Source organism: Podarcis cretensis, assembly GCF_951804945.1.
Source record: "Podarcis cretensis genome assembly, chromosome: 17".
In the NCBI taxonomy this organism is placed as follows: domain Eukaryota; kingdom Metazoa; phylum Chordata; class Lepidosauria; order Squamata; family Lacertidae; genus Podarcis; species Podarcis cretensis.
Window position 1 is genome coordinate 32,823,985 of NC_137187.1, and position 18,544 is coordinate 32,842,528.

General features: G+C 47.3%; 1 protein-coding gene across 1 annotated transcript in view; it reads left to right on the forward strand.

The window, feature by feature from the left end:
- Positions 1-2,522: 2,522 nt before the first annotated feature.
- The window catches only part of LDLR (low density lipoprotein receptor), a 32,227-nt gene continuing 16,205 nt past the window's right edge, over positions 2,523-18,544 (forward strand). Inside the window, exons 1-5 of the mRNA XM_079959263.1 lie at positions 2,523-2,814; positions 12,471-12,593; positions 15,891-16,013; positions 17,346-17,714; positions 18,389-18,511. Of these exons, the coding sequence (XP_079815389.1) occupies positions 2,538-2,814; positions 12,471-12,593; positions 15,891-16,013; positions 17,346-17,714; positions 18,389-18,511 (1,015 nt within the window). The 5' untranslated portion in view covers positions 2,523-2,537. The remainder of the gene's footprint in view (positions 2,815-12,470; positions 12,594-15,890; positions 16,014-17,345; positions 17,715-18,388; positions 18,512-18,544) is intronic.

Consider the following 18,544-nt stretch of genomic DNA (forward strand, 5'->3'; position numbering starts at 1 on the left):
TCAGTAATTGCCCGCTGATAATGGCAGACTCTGCCTCCCTCTGCCACTATTTTGTGAAGGGTTCTGCCCCTACAGCACCATTTTGTGGCTGGTGGGGCTCAGTTATTTCCAGGCATCTGAAGTTGACCCTGGGGAGTAGAAGGTTTGAGAACCCATGAATTAGGTAACACTTGGGCTACTGTTGGGTTCACTACAATTAGGAATCAAAAAATTCTTGTGCTGCTGCTATATTGATCAATATTGATTTTGGAATACAGCAATTCCCTCCCCTCCTTTTCCTTTGTGTGTGTCCCTACATCACGGTGCCCTTCAAATATCGTTGGAGTACAGCTCCCATAATCCCTGACCACCGGCCATGCCAAATGCAGCTATTAGGAGTCGTAGTACAATAAATATCTAAGGGTCACCACGTTGACTATCTGCACTATATGAAGCTCTCATAGTCAACTGGCAATAAGTCACGCTGTGGGTTAAATCACAGAGCCTAGGACTTGCCGATCAGAAGGTCGGTGGTTCGAATCCCCGCAACGGGGTGAGCGCCCGTTCCTCGGTCCCTGCTCCTGCCAACCTAGCAGTTCGAAGGCATGTCAAAGTGCAAGTAGATAAATAGGTACTGCTCTGGTGGGAAGGTAAACGGCGTTTCTGTGCGCTGCTCTGGTTCGCCAGAAGCGGTTTAGTCATACTGGCCACATGACCCGGAAGCTGTACGCCGGCTCCCTCGGCCAATAAAGCGAGATGAGCGCCACAACCCCAGAGTCAGTCACGACTGGACCTAATGGTCAGGGGTCCCTTTACCTTTACACAACATCATGAAGCCAGTCAGATTTGGCAGGAGTGATGGCACTGAAGGCAAACTCATGGCTTGTCTGCATTTGGACATTGTCCGCTCTGTCTGTAAAGCATTGAGACTCTTAATCTCAAGGTCCTGGGTTCGAGTCCACATTGGGTGAAAGATACCTGCAATGCAGGGGGTTGGACTAAATGACCGGGGGGGGGGGTGTCCCTTCCAACTGTGATTCTGATTCAACCGTAGTAGTCCACACCCAAACATATTCTGATTGTTAGTTGAGCAGCAGCTTCAGTCTCTGTTTCCTGTTCACGCCTGGAGGCGTTGCCTTTTTGTGTTTGCCTTCTAATTTATTGATTATCTTATGCCACTTAAGTACTGACAGGGCATGCGTACTTTTTCTTCTTTTTAATTGCCCTGCCCAAGAAGTGTGCAAAAAGCACAAAGTCATGCAATTGTGAGTGAGGAAAAAAGCACAAAAGTCATGCAATCGTGAGTGACGGCCAGTGTTAAAAGTTTCGCTACATTACTGCAATGTTTTCTTTCCGGCCCCGCTTGCAAGACTGAAGCAGGATCTTTCCATTCATACCGGAGCAAATTACGAGACCCCCTGAGCCGCTCCTTCCTCTGTGTTTAAAAAGAAGCAGCCTCTGCAGCAACTCCCTCACGCCAGAGCCCGAGCCCCACCTTTCTCGGTCCCAAAACGCGGTGGGATAGAATCCCAGAACTGTCGAGTTGGAAGGGGGGGGCCCTCCCAGGGTCATCTAGTCCAACCGCCCGCCTGCAATGCACGAAGGTGTCAAATGCGTTTTGGCGTGTTATAGGAATTCTTAGGTCTCAAATATCGAATAAATGTTGATAATTGCACAAGGTAAACACACATACACAAGAATTTAAATTACATGTCTAAACTAGTAGGGGAGAGCAATCCAAAAGCCATCTTGGCTCCTGTAAAGTCTCTCAATATTTCCTCTGCCTCCTTAATTCTCTTTGCCTGAGAACAAGCAGGCAGATCGCAATCAGGGGAAGTTTCTGAATTGATTCCTCTTCTTATGATCCTCTCTTGTATTAATTGTCATTGTTTGCCCAGATAATTATAATAATTTATTATTTATACCTCGCCCAATGCTCTGCACTGAGGGATGTCCGACGGGCATCCCGGTTGTCTTTATCAAATGCCAATGTTTTGTGCAAACTGTGTTTGGAACCATGTGAAGCTTGCTAATTCCTCAGGAACAATATCCCTTGGCTTTATGCCTGATGTAATTTCTATTTGTAGAGGGGATGTCCTCCTCCTCCCATGCCAAAATGCAAACCCTTAAAAGAGGTGTTATCTTTTTGATTCTGGGTCTCTTTTGCCTCCTTTTGCCAGGAGGGGAAGGGAGCTCTGTTGCAACAGAAAAAAAATAAAGATCTGCCTTGCTTTCGCTGCATCCTGCCTCCATCCCTTCATCTCTGACCCATGGGGGACTCAAGAGTTCCATAGGGAAGCAAAAGGCAATCTCCCCTACTTTTCTAGATCAGGCGCATAGGGTGAAACCAGGAAGAGAAACGCTCACGCCCACCCTGGGCGCAAAGCAAGGCGGATATCCCCACCCCACCCAAAGGGGGCGGGGTGGGGAGAAGGACCGGGGAAAGAAGGGTTAACTCGCTGACGTCACATGGTGCGTTCGCAACTCCTCCCCCACGCGCTTGAATTGGGGAGGTTTGAAAATCACCCCATTGGAAGCTCCTCCCCCGCGCCGCTTGAATGGGGGAGCCGCGCGGAGAGGATGCTACAAATCTGGTTCAGCAGGGCGAGTGCGCGCACGTGCGGAGAAGCGGCGCTTTAGGGACCCATCGCCGGGCAGCCTCCCCGTTTGCGCGCCGCGGGTCTCCCTGCTTTACTCTCCCGGTGGGATCGAGAACAAGGGGCGAGCAGATTAAGCAGCAGCAGCAGCCCGAGGGAGCCACGATGAGTCCCGGTGGATTGCAAACGCCTTTGCTAGCCTTGGCGCTCGTGCTCTGCGCCCAAGTTTCTGGAAACGGTAAGCCCTCTAATCCCGATCTCAGTATATGTATATATATATATGGGACCTTCCCTTTGCGGAACGAGAGGGCTGGATGTTGCTCTTTATAAGAAGATCAGGTAGCAAAAGGCGGGTACGGGGGCCAGGGAAATGTATATATGTATTTATCTACTTTATTGCATTCGCATCCCCACTTTTCCTCCCAAGAAGCTTACGGTGGCGCGCATCCTGCCGCTCCCCATTTTATCCTCGCAACAACCTTGCGAGGTAGGCCGGCCCTCCGGTGGCTCAGCTTGCTTCTTCCAAGGTCTGGGTGGGGGGTGTGTGCCTTTTTGCGACTCCGGTTCCCGCAGCCCTCCCTTGAGTCCGCTTCTTTTGAATGGGGGTGTTCTAAACAAGGGCATCTCCAAGTAACAACCCTCCCCAGATATCGGGCTCCTAAATAGTGCTGACCGGAAACTGAATTCTTGGGCTACAAAGAGTTTTCTTTGCCCCCCCCCCCTTGTTCTGCCCCACCCCACAGCATCCTCTGCTTTTGATTCCGCAGGTATGAACTTTGGTGAGCTTAGGAGGGGCTGCTGGTGCCCGACCCCTTCCTACCCCCCCCCACCTGAGCTGTGATCTCTCTTCCATACCTGTTTCAAGGCAGGGCCCACTGGAAGGACTGGGTCTGCTGCTGGTTGCCCCGCCCTGAGCTTATAAGGGCGGCTCCTTCCCTGCCATCACATTGCCATCCATCCTTCAGGAGCAAGATCTCCCAAGCCTTAGCATCCCTTTAATGGCTTCAGGGTGGGGGCCATAGCCTGGGATGTGTGTGTCACTGTATTTTTTATTTTGCTGCTGTAAATTTAATAAATAGCAATGATAATATTGGGTGAAATAGATTCCCTCCCCAGGGATGATTTATTACCTGGCAGCCTTTACTGTTCTGTTAATGAGCAACATTCCCTGGGGTAGGATGAGATTCTTAAATGATTTCTCGATAAGATCCCACAGGATTATTTTGCTCCTCCTTTCATTATTTCCTTTCCTTTTGCTCATTTAAAGACACAAATCTTCCCTGTGAGGAAGCGCATCTTTTTTTCCCTGCCCCCCCCCAAAGGAGGGGTCAGGCATGCACATGGAAGGAAGTAGTTAAAACTTGATTTTGAGAAGAAGCGAAGACACATGCATGGAACTCTCTGCATTAGGGTTGCTAGCCTAGGCTCCAAATGGGACTCCTTTACCAGGAGGGGATTGTGTGTAAAATAATATGGGGGGGGGGAGAGAGGAGTGGCGAGGTGGGGAAAGCAAGAATGTTTGGAAATGCTGCGGAGTGTCTTGTGTCTTTTTGAAAATGGGCAGGAGGTCTGGGAAACCGATGGTGGTTTGATGGCAGAGAGGAATGGCACCTCCTGGCATGTTTGCATCTTTTAATAAGACCTCGGCAAAGGAATGACCACAAGCCCTTTTGTTTTTAAAGGGATATGGATCTCAGGACATGGAATGGTGTCATTTGCCTCTTTGGAACTAGCAACTACTTGGGTGTAAGAAGGGAGGGGAGCGAGTGACAGTGTTGGGTGGGGTTTATCGGAAGGTGCATGTTAGAAAGGGAGGCACCTCTGTCTTCAGCGGCACAAAGTCCAGCCAACCCGCTACCCGGCCCTCGCCCATTCGTTCCCCTTCCCCACACGCTCTGCTTCCCCATTGGTTTGTGGGCCAAACGGGCCATTTGTCGGCTTCTTTGCAATCCGCCAATGGGTGTCGGAGAAAGAAACACCCTCTGGCTTGGCTTGGAAAGGCACCTCTGGCAAACGTGGGCTAAACTTCCTTCAATGTGAAGGATTCTCTGGCTTTTGTTTGTTTGGACCCTTCAGCCTATCTGCCTCCGCTAATTTCACCTCTGTCAGCCTGAACTAACCCTGTATGCTGGTGTCTCGATGTGACAGCAAAGGAAATGTTTGTTTTCTTTTGTGTCAAAGGGAGTGCAAGATGTGTGGCCTCCTGGGCTCATAAGGCGTGTTCACACATTACATTCAACAAGTGTACAGTCCGTCTTCCTATGTACACAGTTAGCTGAGTGGTACGCTTGTAGCTGTACAAACCAACAAATGCAGACATTTGCTTGTGTAGAGACAACTTCTCCATCTGTTCGGTGTAAGAAGCCTATGATGTCTTGCCAGTTCTTGACTGAAACTTAAATTTAAGTTTAACTGGTTATACAAGACGCCGAACCGATGTAGAAATGAATAGCATCACTCCCATTAGGAGTGACCTAGATCCTTGCTTTTATTCCAGAAGCTTAACACCATGCGAAGTTTTGATAGTTGCATATCCATCTTTTAATGTGAAAGGCAGCATATCTCCTGCCATGCAACTGTTAATTATTGAGGGACGGCGTTTCTGCCCCCTTGGGAGCAAAGTTCTGAAGGACGGTAGCACCAGGTTTGGCTGCGTCCTAGGTATTTGCTTTAAAAACTTTGCTGTGAACTTCAGTCATGTTTACAAAAGGAGGTTGTTGGACATTGTAGAGAAACTCCACTTTGAAACCCCTTTTCGCCATTCTGGTAATACAGTGGTGCCCCGCAAGACGAACGCCTCGCAAGGCAGAACACCCGCTAGACGAAAGGGTTTTCCGTTTTGGAGGCGCTTCGCAAAACGAATTTCCCTATGGGCTTGCTTCGCAAGACGAAAATGTCTTGCGAGTTCCTGCGGCTTTCCCCCCCTTTCCCCCCCTTTTCCTAAGCCGCTAAGCCGCTTATCAGCTGATCCGCTGATAAGCCGCTTAACAGCTGATCGCTAAAAGCCGCTAAACCGCTAATAGCGCTAATCCGCTAAGCTGTCAATGGGCTTGCTTCGCAAGACGAAAAAACCGCTATACGAAGAGCCTCACAGAACGGATTAATTTCGTCTTGCGAGGCACCACTGTATTAAGGTGCGACTCCCAGAGCATGGCTTCCTCTTTACGAACAATAGAAGTTCTGATGAAATCGTTCTCTAAGTCCTCTCCAGTCTGCTGCCTCCCAGGTGTTTTTGCACTAACAGGTTCCCTTTTCCCACCTTCATCATGAGCAGCAATCAATGTTTGCAAGTTGCTCCTGGTCAACCTTCTCTCAACCCTCCGAGGAATGTTGCTAGCCCTAGAATCAAAGGAGGAAATGGGTAATTGTGAAGAAGCAGGAATGCTGATCCATCTGCCCTGCCCAAACCACGTTGTGATGCAGAGACCATCGTAAACGGTGTGGCCTTCCTGTTTGCAACATCCTACCCCACTGCTTGCATGTTATGTGTGCTAGGTAGAGAGGTTGGTTTGACCTCTTATGATGCATACTCCAGCCATTTGTTGTCAAGAGTGATACTTCATAGTTAGCAGCTTGTACAGTCGTACCTTGGTTGTCGAACGCCTTGGTACTCATACGTTTGGGCTTCCGAACGCTGCAAACCCGGAAGTGAGTGTTCCGGTTTGCAAACGTTCCTTGGAACCCAAACGTCTGATGCTGCTTCTGTGGTTTCCGATTGGGTGCAGGAAGCTCCTGCAGCCAATCGGAAGCTGTGCCTTGGTTTACGAACATTGTCAGAAGTCAAACAGACTTCTGGAATGGATTAAGTTCGACAACCAAGGTACCACTGTGTCGCTTTGGGTAGGGCAACATATTGGTGGTTTTGCTACTTCTCGGAGGCTAGAATCCTAACTGTACTTCCCTGGATTCAAATCTCTTCCAATACCCGTGGTTAGAATCGGGGGCCTATGTACCTATGCTGTACGCTCTTGACTCATTCTTACAACAGCTTTGAGGCAAGATCAGATGATATTTGAGCTCATCCATGCCCAGTAACACCACTAACCACTGAAAACTTCCAGACTTGGATTGGGTGACTTGCTGTGGTTGGACAACAGCCCGGGGTCACCTTCCAGCAGAAAGAAACCTCTTTTTGCTTTCATTTACTGTCACCTTGTGATCAATGCAACTCAAAGCTCATGACTTTGGTACGCTTTTTAAAAAAGAAAGGGGGGGGGAATGAACAAAAAAAGCCAACTACGTATGGGCCACATGAATTTCATGAGTTTAAGTCTGTGGGTTTTTAAGAGTAACCGAGGACCCTCACATCCATTTGTGTAAGGAAAAGTTCCTGGTCTGTATGCAAGGAGAAGACTTTGAAAATGTAAGGGGACCAAGAAGTCACAGAATTGGAAATAAATTTCTGCCAAATAAAAACAGGGCTGGGTGGATTTGGGTTTTCCACAGTAATGTTTCAAGAGTAGGCCTAGATGTTTTAGGTTTGATGTTAACAAGACTGTGCTTCACCCTGTTCATGAATATGTGCAAATTAAGTTGTTCCTACAACTCCCTCGAGTTTACCAATCAATTTCCCTGATGGACCTGAGAGCCAAGCATAATCTAACAGGATTTCTCTCCTTCCCTTGAGATTAAGGAGCAATGGCTGGATTTAGCAGTGCATTTTGGTACTATAGCTTCCAACTCCGCTTGTTCAAAATTATTGAATAATTATCCTTGGTACTTCAGTCTTTGCCAGAGATCAGGGGTCTCAAAACCTATTACCCTCAAGCCCCACGTGAGAGGACAGAAAATTCCTGAGACCCACCAATCGCAAAATGGTGGTGCAGAGGCAGAGCCATTCATGAAATGGTGGCAAGTGGTGACTGGCACAAGGAGCTTGATGCTACTGATGTCATTCTTCTGTTCATATCTAATCTCTCTTTAGAATTTGCTAAATTCTTTCCCACAATTTCCTCTTGGCGATGAACTCAACTTTCACATATGTGCACAGACCTTGTTTTTTTTTTTGGTGTATTTTAACTCTGTCCATTTTAGTTTTCCTTCACCCTTCCTCCCTGCTCCCTACACAATTTTTCTCTTAGAACAGCTTCTTTCTCCTGCACCCTCCATTTACTATTTCTAGTTGCATTGTTATTTTAAAAATATGGGCCTTATTTTTTTTAAAAAACAAAAAACCCTGGCCCTTTATCTTCTCTCTTGGATTTCCTCCAGCACCTTCTCTGTTGCATCTCCCCTCCCTCTATCTTTCTTGTCTCCTGCCATCTTTGCTCAACCTGTGAGGCAATGCTGGTGTTGACTGTGGTCCAGCCAAAAGGTTATAGAAAGGATGTGTTAATGGGGCAAGTGAGCAAGGAGGTACTGGGTGGGCTTTGCCACTGATGGCGCATGGCTCCCAAGTGGTATTGGGGGCATGGGAGAGGCATGTGATTTCAGTTTCTAGCTATTCTTGACACCTTTCTTTGGATGAGGCTGCATGTTTTTATAGGAATTCAGAGGTCTCAAATAAAAAATAAATGTTGATAATTGCGCAAGGTAAACACAGACACAGTGTTTGTACCTTGGGTTACAAACACTTCGGGTTACAGACTCCACTAACCTGGAAGTAGTACCTCGGGTTAAGAACTTTACCTCAGGATGAGAAGAGAAATTGCGCAGCAGCAGAAGGCCCCATTAGATAAAGTGGTACCTCAGGTTAAGAACGGACCTCCGGAACGAATTAAGTTCGTAACCAGAGGTACCACTGTATATAAGTATATAAACCACATGTCTAAAATACTATAGGAGAGCAATCCAAAAGCCATCTTGGCTCACCTAATGACTCTCAATATTTCCTTTCCCTCCTTAATCTCCCTTGCTTGAGAACACAGAGGCAAATAGCAATCAGGGGAAGTTCCTGAAGGGATTCCTCTCCTATATCTATGAACCTCCTTTGTATTAATTGTCATTTTTTGCCCAGATGCTCTGCACTGAGGGATGCCTGACCTGGGCATCCTGATTGTCTTATCAAATGCTAATGTTTTGTGCAAACTGTCTGGAACTCTGTGAAACTTGCTAAATTGCCCCTTGGCCTGTGTGAGCCACAGTGACATCACACCTTAGGTGTGATGTAATTTCTATTTATAGAGGGGATGTTCTTTTTCTTCCGGAAACCCTTAAAAGAGAAGTTTCTTCTTGGTTCTGGGTCTCTCTTGCCTCCTCGCCAGGAGAGGGAACTCTGTTGCAACAGAAAAATGAAGATCTGCCTTGCTTTCGTGGCCTCCTGCCTCCATCTATTCATCGGTGACCCATCGTGGACTTATGGGACTCAGAGTCCCATGGGGAGTTGGGCAGCAAAAGCCAACCACTCCTAAAAAAATTTCTAGATCAGTGTGGATGTTTAACTACGCTTGCCCTGACCTATTTGCCTTATTAATGAAGTTTCTGACAAACAGTTGCAGCAAATTCCTTCAGGCGTTCTCTTGTTGACCTTTTCTCTTTTCCTACATCTCCTCAATAAAGGACAAACATTTGCAGATAACGATTTAGATTTAGATAACATTCAGCACATGCCGTTCAAATGTAAGGCAAGCCAGATGTTGTTGTTTTTTATGTTGCGCAGAATTGGTCTCTATCTGAGCACCAGGGATAAGTAAGAGCAGGAAGGATCAAGCATGCAGATGCTTTGAATAAATAACCCACCCAAAAAACCCCAAATCACTCTTGTATTTCAGCTGAGGCTTAAATGCAGATGTGTGAAATGGTTCTCTCTCTTTCAGAATCCTTTGTCTCCAGCAAAAGTGCAAAATGGGAGAGGCCCGATTCTGGGTGTGTCCCTATATGGTTGTGTGTGCTGCTCGTAGAGAGGATATCCTTGTTGGTTCTTTTTAACTCTGCTGGTGGAGAGAGCTGTTTGCTAAGCAAGAGTCCTGTGCAAATATCTGGTGAAAGCTGTAAAAGTGCTGGGACCTCCCATCGGCCTGTCAATTCTCTGTCTTATGCTAATAGCGGAGGGTGGAGAGAGGAGGAGGGCCAATATCTGGACTGAATCTCCTGCTTGCGTTGCTGACACTGGCAGAAAACCTTGCGCAAAGCGAATGGATTTAAATCGCCTCAAAAGAGAGCGACCAGTTTAATTAGTTTTCCTTGTTTTGAAATAAGCATGTTTCCTGAGCCGTGCATCCTGTTTTAAGGGTTATAGCTTGCTGGTTTTCAACGAAGCAGAGTGTTTTTGTAAGCTAAAGGCACAGTTCTGCACCTTTCTCCATGAAGCCCACCGAGAACTACATCTGCTCATAGGCAAAGTATACATACATGCAAGGATGTGCGAAGGAAGATCACTTATGCAACAGCTTCGGTTATGTGCATCTTCAGTTGGAAATATGCCCCAGTGGATGAGCGGAATTTATTTCTGCCTTGAGGCAGATCATTGGTCCATCTAGCTGGCAATGGCTCTTCAGGGGTTCATAATTCCCATCCCCACCTTTAGTTAATATCTAAATACAAGGTCAGGACACAGGTGGCGCTGTGGTCTAAACCACTGAGCCTTGGGCTTGCCACTCAAAAGGTCGGTGTTTCGAATCCCCACGATGGGATGAGCTCCCGTTGCTCAGTCCCTGCTCCTGCCAACCTAGCAGTTCGAAAGCATGCCAGTGCAAGTAGATAAATAGGTACCGCTCCGGCAGGAAGGTAAACAGCTTTTCCGTGTGCTGCTCTGGTTTCGCCAGAAGCGGCTTAGTCATGCTGGCCACATGACCCAGAAAAACTGTCTGTGGACAAATGCCGGCTCCCTCGACCAGTAAAGTGAGATGAGCGCCGCAACCCCAGAGTCATTCGTGACTGGACTTAACTGTCAGGGGTCCCTTTACCTTTTACCCTAAATACAAGGTCATTTTTGTGGGCTTTAGGGATATCCATGGGTGAGATACAGCAATATCATCACTTTGATTCTAGCCCCTTTGATGATTCCCTGCAAAAATCCTGTGAAATAGGATGATCAGAGGGGCCCAGGGCCAGGTTAATTTTTTATGGGTCAGGATGGCCCCAAATTGGAGTGTCTGGTTAAATTTTACAATTTCCACACAAAAAAGCCTGCAGTTCCTGGTAGTTATGTTTGAAACCTTTATACGTGGCAGGGCAAATGTACACAGCTTCTCCATGCCAGCTGTTTATTTTGCTGCCGTGTCTACCTGCAGCTGTAAGTAGGTATTTAAAAAACAGCCTCTGAAACACAGAAGCATGTTTTGCCGGACATGCTGCTCTGAAGCTCCCATCACAATCAGCAAAATCTTCTTAGGATGTTAGCTGCACGAGAGAGCTTATGTTCCCTGGTCCTTTCTGGAAACTGTCAAGTTTCTAAAGAGGCTCATCTTGCAGAATGAGTTTACAGTCTTTATTTGAGTGTTTAAGGCATTTCCCCTTTATCTGAAGTGACCGGAGCTGGATTTTCTTTTCTTTAAACACTCATGTCTAAAGTTGGAAGTGGCGGTTGCTGTTTGTAGCTACGTATTAGTAGTGTACCTCTTGTTGCCAAGAAGTCCCAAGTCTGAGTTCCTGTAGTATAGAGTTGGGTTATCCCACAATACAATGAAGACATTGCTTGTTGTATTGTTGTCGTTATTTTTGCTGCTGTTACTATTTATTAAATTTGTATGCAGTCGTACCTTGGAAGTTGAACAGAATCTGTTCCGAAAGTCGGTTCGACTTCCAAAACGTTTGGAAACCAAAGTGCGGCTTCTGATTGGCTGCAGGAAGTTCCTGTAGCCAATCGGAAGCCGCACTAGATGTTTGGCTTCCGAAAATCGTTCAAAAACCGGAACGCTCACTTCCCGTTTTTGAGTTCCAAGGTCTTCGGCAACCAAGGTACAACTGTACTGCCCTTCAGCCAAAAATCACAAACACATTTAAAAGGGTATAAGATGTTAATCAGCCAAAAGCCTGGTTGAAGAGGAATGTTTTCACCTGGCACCTAAAGGTGTATGATGAAGGCTGCAGGTGAGCCTCTCTGGGGAGAGTATTCCACAGATGGGGAGCCACTGCAGAAAAGGCCCACTTGTGTTGCCACCCTTTGGACTTCTTGTGGTGGAGGCACATGAAGAAGGGCCTCAGCTGATGATTGCAGGGTTCATATGGGTAGAGGTCCTTGAGGTGTTGCTGTCCTGAGCCGTATTAGGTCAAAACCAGCACTTTGAATTGGGCCTGGAAACAAATTGGCAGCCAGTGCAGTTGAGCCAGGATCGGTGCAATATGCTCAAACCGTCTTGCCCCCCCCAGTCAGCCACGTGGCTGCCGACTTCTGCACTAGCTGAAGCTTCTGAACTGTCTCCAGAGGTAGCCCTACATATAATGTTTTGCAGTAATCTAGCCCAGAGGTTACCAGAGCATAGATGGCAGAAGTTAGGCTATCCCTAGGGGTGCAGCTGATGGAAGGCATTCTGCCCCACTGAGGCCACCTGACACTCAAACAACACAAAAGGATCCAGAACTAACCCCAAGCTACATACCTACTCCTTTAGACAGAGAGTCGCCCCATTAGGAGCAGACAACCTCCTAGCCATCTGGCAAAGGCAGATCCCAGGGAGCATGACCGGTTTGGTCGCACCAGGTGCCGAACCTCTGGGGCACCTCGACCGGCGCCGCTGTTGCGACGCACAACGGCAGGTGAGAGGCAGGGTGTGTGTCAGAGTTTGGCGTTGCAGAGGGTGCCACTGAAATGTGAGACGCTACTGCGTCTGTTCCAGGGAGCCAGCCACAAACTGCCTCAAGCTTATCAAGGGTTGTGCTTCAGTTTGTTGGCTCTTATCAAGCTATTATGTTGGCGCAATTCACACTCTGATTGCAGCAGTGGGAGATCCTATGAGATCATTGTTTCACTGGCCTTTCTGGCGGCTAACGATGTTGCTTGCTTCTCTCTTGCAGGTGTGGAGAAGTGTAGGAGGAGGGAGTTCCAGTGCGGGAATGGCGAATGCATCCCTTATAAATGGATATGTGATGGCAAGGCTGAATGCCAGGACGGCTCTGATGAATCCTTGGATGCCTGCAGTAAGTTGACTATTATTGACTCCCCACCCCCTCTCCCAAATCATCCTGCGTAGGAGGGAGCTGAAGGAAAACGTCTGTGTGTAAGAAAACACTCTGGGTTTTCCTTGACCCTGCCAATACTGGAACACTTAAGGGCTTCTAGTCTTGTAGATCATTCTCCAACCTCTATAAACCCTTTGAGCAGTCTCTTCTGCACCCCCGTGGGATGTAGATGAAGAAAGCAAGACTTGGATTGAGGGTGGGTGACTAACTTAACTGCCAGGTGAAGTAGGAATTTTTGAAAGCCAAGTGTGGGGAGAGACATCTTAGCTTTACCTTACTGGGAACGCGGGTGGCGCTGTGGTCTAAACCTCTAAGCCTCTTTGGGCTTGCCAATCGGAAGGTTGGCGGTTCGAATCCCCGCAACAGGGTGAGCTCCCATTGCTCTGTCCCAGCTCCTGCCAACCTAGCAGTTCGAAAGCACGCCAGTGCAAGTAGATAAATAGGTACCACTGTGGCAGGAAGGTAATGTGCTCTGGCTTCCGTCACGGTGTCCCGTTGTGCCAGAAGCGGTTTAGTCATGCTGGTCACATGACCCGGAAAGCTGTCGTGTGGACAAATGTCATCTCCCTTGGCCTGAAAGCGAGATGAGCGCTGCACCCCATAGTTCCCTTTGAATGGATTTAACCATCCAAGGGTCTTTTACCTTTTTTTTTTATTTCCTTCTACCTTAAATCACACTGGGGCAGGTATGCCTTGCCTTGGAACGGACTTACTTCAACATATGAGGCTGCAGCCTTGTGGCTAGGGAGTCCACTTTGACCTGCATCACCACACTGTGAAAATTCAGAACCATGGGACATTATGGCTTAAATGCTAGGCAGATGGATTTCCATTGGGCATTCGAGGGATTGTTGAGAGATGTGAGAAGACTGGAAGAAATTTAAGATTTATTTAAAAAAGCATTGTAATTTGGTTGAATGTTAAGAAGGATGCTAGATCATAAATAATTGAGCACCACTAAACTAGATGGAATTAGGATGACAAGTGAGATTGAGGAAAAAACATAAACCTTTGGGAGGATTATTAGATTATATTTTAAATGAATGGGATATAAGAATGTAAACAAGATGATAAATTGCGGGTAAGAATTGACAATGATGCAAGTGGGAGCGGGAGACGTGAGGGAGTCCAATGAAGCTAAGAAAATATGTTATGATATATGTTTCATTGTTTTTATTTCTGCATTTATGTTTAAAAATTTTAATAAATATATATATATAAAAAAAAAAAAGAGAGAGAGAGATGTGAGCTATGTGCTATTGACTCAAAGCAACAGTGGATTTATTAGATCAGCTTCCATGCCCGTCCGTTGCAGCAAAACAGCAAAGTGTCTTGGGGCACATTGAAAGTCATGAGAGATTGGTTCAGGTGCCTCAAGCCTTTTTGTGTCAAATGGATCGGTGTCGAAAGGTCTTTCCAATGACCTCTGCATCTCTTGGTCAGCAACCTGCTTCTGTTCAGACATAAGGAAGGAATAACAAGAAATACAGCCATTTCTTTTCTCTCCCTCCCCTTGCAGTCCAGAGCGAGCCAAGCAAGCATTGATGCTTTCCTTATAAATGCAACAGTGCTGCTGCTATGTGTCATAGCAGTTCTGATATTTTCCTGCTATTCCCCCTCAAAGTCAAGAGTTAACCTTTCCAGATGCATTGGAGGGTATTACCTATTTTATGGGTTTCAGGTTTGCCTGTCCTGGCTGCCCCCAAGGAACTTGAGAATTGACAACTTTGGGTCAGAGCCAGGAGTTGTTTGCAGTAGGGGTTCCTTAAAGGTAAAGGGACCCCTGACCATTAGGGTCCAGTTGTGGCCGACTCTGGGGTTGCGGCACTCATCTTGCTTTATTGGCCGAGGGAGCCGCCGTACAGCTTCCAGGTCATGTGGCCAGCATGACTTAAGCCGCTTCTGGCAAACCAGAGCAGCGCACAGAAACGCCGTTTACCTTCCTGCCTGAGCAGTACCTATTTATCTACTTGCACTTTGACGTGCTTTCGAACTGCTAGGTTGGCAGGAGCTGGGACAGAGCAATGGGAGCTCACCCCGTCACGGGGATTCGAACCACCAACCTTCAGATCGGCAAGTCCTAGGCTCTGTGGTTTAACCCACAGCGCCACCCGCATCCCTATGGGTTCCTTAGGAAACAGCTATTCACAAGGTCCAGGGGTTGCCAAGGGAGCAGAAATGAATACATTGCTTTGTCTGTTGTGTGCACACGCCCTAAGGCAAAGCAGAATCAATCTGAACAACAGCAAAGTTTGTTTTTATCCCAGATGGTTTAGTATTAGAGGGTTGAGTGGAGATGCATGGGCGTCCTGTGGGGGGTTTTAAAGTCCCCAAAGGAAGGGTGCAAAAATCCTGCCAGAAATAGGGGGAATGTATCCACTTGCTGTGTTTGCATGCAACAGGAAGAAAATTGCACCTCTCTTCTGCCCCTGGCCCAGTCACAATACAGTGGTACCTCGGGTTACAAACACCTTGGGTTACAAACGCTTTGGGTTACAGACTCCGCAGACCCGGAAGTAGTACCTTGGGTTAAGAACTTTGCCCCAGGATGAGAAGAGAAATCGTGCGCCAGCGGCAGCGGGAAGCCCCATTAGCTAAAGTGGTACCCCAGGTTAAGAGCGGTTTCAGGTTAAGAACGGACCTCCGGAACGAATTACCATATTTTTCGCTCTATAAGACGCACCAGACCATAAGATGCACCTAGTTTTGGGAGGAGGAAAACAAGGAAAAAAAAAAATTCTGAATCCCATAAGCCAGAACAGCAAGAGGGATTGCTGTGCAGCGAAAGCAGCAATCCCTCTTGCTGTTTTGGCTTCTGTGATAACTGCGAAGCCTGCATTCGCTTCATAAGATGCACACACATTTCCCCTTACTTTTTAGGAGGGAAAAAGTGAATCTTATATAGCAAAAAATACGGTAAGTTTGTAACCAGAGGTACCACTGTATGTACAATACATGGGGGTGGAAGTGGAATTTGGCAATTGTGTGCTGATGTGGCAGGAGGACTCTGTTTCATGTTATGTGAGCCTTGGACTTTTGGCACAGGTGAGCTTGACAGCCTTCCTGTAGCTTGCACTTGCCCACTGACACTATTGGTTTTCTGTCTTCCTAGCAGAGGCTGACCTGTAATGGACATTGTAGTGCCCCATAACCGCTTGGTGGCTCTGTGTCATCCATGCAAGAGCAGGCACAGAGCCCCAGTCCCACGCTGGCGATACTGAGGTGGCATTTTAACATCTGACTTGTCTTTTCCAGAGTCCGTGACCTGTGAGCCAGGGCAGTTCAGCTGTGGCGGCCGCATCAATCGGTGCATTGATATGTCCTGGCGGTGTGACTCGCAGATTGATTGTGAGAATGGCTCCGATGAAGAAAATTGCCGTAAGTCAGACTCTGTAGGCTTTGCTATGATAGTAATGGAGCTTTACCAAAGTGTCGGGCAGGGTCGAGGGGATGAAAATGGTGGGGAAACTCCTGGATTCTGCTTCTCTCTCTGGATTCAGGCTGGGTTTGGAGACTAGCATTGTAAGAACCCATGCTTCAGTAACACTCTGAAATTTGAAGCAATTGACCAGTTCTTCTACATCAAGGCCTATTGCCTGTAACTGAATTGGCAGCCTAGAGCCTCTGTGTGACCAGTAATCTTTATTGGCAAATAGAAGAGCTGCTCTCTTTGCCTGTCTGTAGCCGCTCAATTCAAGCTTTCACATTGCTTTTCAAGAGTTGCTTCCATAGCACAGAACTTCATCTATTCTGTCCTGTTGTAGTCTAGGAAAACAGATATAGCAGCCAAACCTCCAAATCCTTTTTGGGTACTTCTTCTTTTTTTTTTTTTAACTAAGAAAAAACTACCAAAGGGAAGCAGTTGAGATTAATTTGTTGTCTTCTAGTGCAAGCTTCCTCAGCCTTGGCCCTCCAGATGTTTTGAGACTACAGTTCCCATCATCCCTGACCACTGGTCCTGCTAGCTAGGGATCATGGGAGTTGTAGGCCAAAAATAGCTGGAGGGCCAAGGTTGAGGAAGCCTGTTCTAGTGCCTATAGCTGCAGTAGCTTGTATACACCCCTCACTGTCCTTCCCTTTAAATCACCTTGGAAATTTTAACTGAAAGGCAGTTGGGAAAGATCTAAATGAATCAGTTTAGACTGTAATGCCCCTAAGTCAGGACTGCAATACCTCAAGAACCGTCTCTTTCCATATGAACCTACCTGGTCCCTGAGATCATCTTCTTTGTGTACCTCCTCCTTGAAAGGTGTGGAGGGTGGCAACACGAGAACAGGGCCTTCTCTGCAGTGGTTCCCCATCTGTGGAATGCTCTCCCCAGGGAAGTTCGCCTGGCGCCTTCATTATACACCTTTAGGCACCAGGCAAAAATGTTCCTTTTTAACCAGGCCTTTGGTTGATCTGATTTACATCCTTTGCCCTTTTAAAATGTGTGGGTTTTTTTTGGGGGGGGGGACTATTGGGTTGTTGCTTTTATTTTTATTATGTATTTTGTGGTTTTATATCTTGTTTTTCTTCTGTGAACCACCCTGATACCCCTGGGTATAGGGCGGTATATAAATTCAATAAATAATAATAAGTCATTTGTTACTTGGTAAAAGCCATTTGTGTATTGATCCTGCTGTTTTTAAAATGGCAGCATGCTGCAGCCATTGACCCAGCCTGCAGGCACAGAACATGACTTGACGTTCTTGTCTTTTGCCCTTGCAGCCCCTAAACATTGCGCCGACAGCGAGTTCCAGTGCAAAGATGGGAACTGCATTTCTTTGAGTTTTGTCTGCGACGAAGACCACGACTGCGAGGACGGCAGTGACGAAGAAGGCTGCTCTGGCCCGACCTGCAGCCCTGAAATGTTTCACTGCAACAGCTCGGAGTGCATTCCCAAGCTCTGGGCCTGCGACAAAGATGCGGACTGCAAGGATGGGTCGGATGAGTCGCCCGAGCATTGTGGGAAGCTGGAGAAGGACAATCCTTGCTCTCCGCTGGAGTTCCACTGCGGAAGTGGCGAATGCATCCATCAGAAATGGCAGTGCGATGGGGGTTTTGATTGTGCAGACAACTCAGACGAGGCAGACTGTGGTAAATTCTGGGTACCGTAGTGTGCCTATATTTGCTTTCCGGAGGGATTAATAATAATTATAATAATTTATACCCCGCCTGTCTGGCTGGGTTTCCCCAGCCACTCTGGGCGGCACACAACATTATAAACTTCCCTAAACAGGGCCGCCTTCAGATGTCTTCTAAAAGTCAGATAGTTGTTTATTTCCTTGAGATCTGGTGGGAGGGTGTTCCACAGGGCGGGTGCCACTACCGAGAAGGCCCTCTGCCTGGTTCCCTGTAACCTCACTTCTCACAGTGAGGGAACCGCCAGAAGGCCCTCGGAGCTGGACCTCAGTGTCCGGGCTAAACGATGGGGGTGGAGACACTCCTTCAGGTATACTGGGCCAAGGCCGTTTAGGGCTTTAAAGGTCAGCACCAACACTTTGAATTGTTGTAGGGGATAAATGAGAGGTTAAGGTGGATGTGCATCATTTTGCATTTGGTACAGTGATGGCGCTTACTGCTTTCTGTTCACTGCTGCCCACAGTTAGGGCCAGCAGTTTGCACGCTGTTAGGATGCCTCTCACAACATGGGCAGCTATTGTGACGTGGAATCATATTAAACTCTACACTGTTAGGCTGTTAGGTGATTAAAATCTCAGCATAGTGGTCTCTTTCTAAGTTTCTGCTTCTCTCCCCCCCCCCCCCCCCAGCTAAAGTCACATGCCGCCCAGATGAATTTCAGTGCAATGATGGTACTTGCATCCATGGGAGCCTGCAGTGTAACAAGGAGATTGACTGCAAAGACAGGAGTGATGAGGTTGGCTGTGTCAACGGTATGTAACCCAGACAGGTTTTGTGGGCCTAGG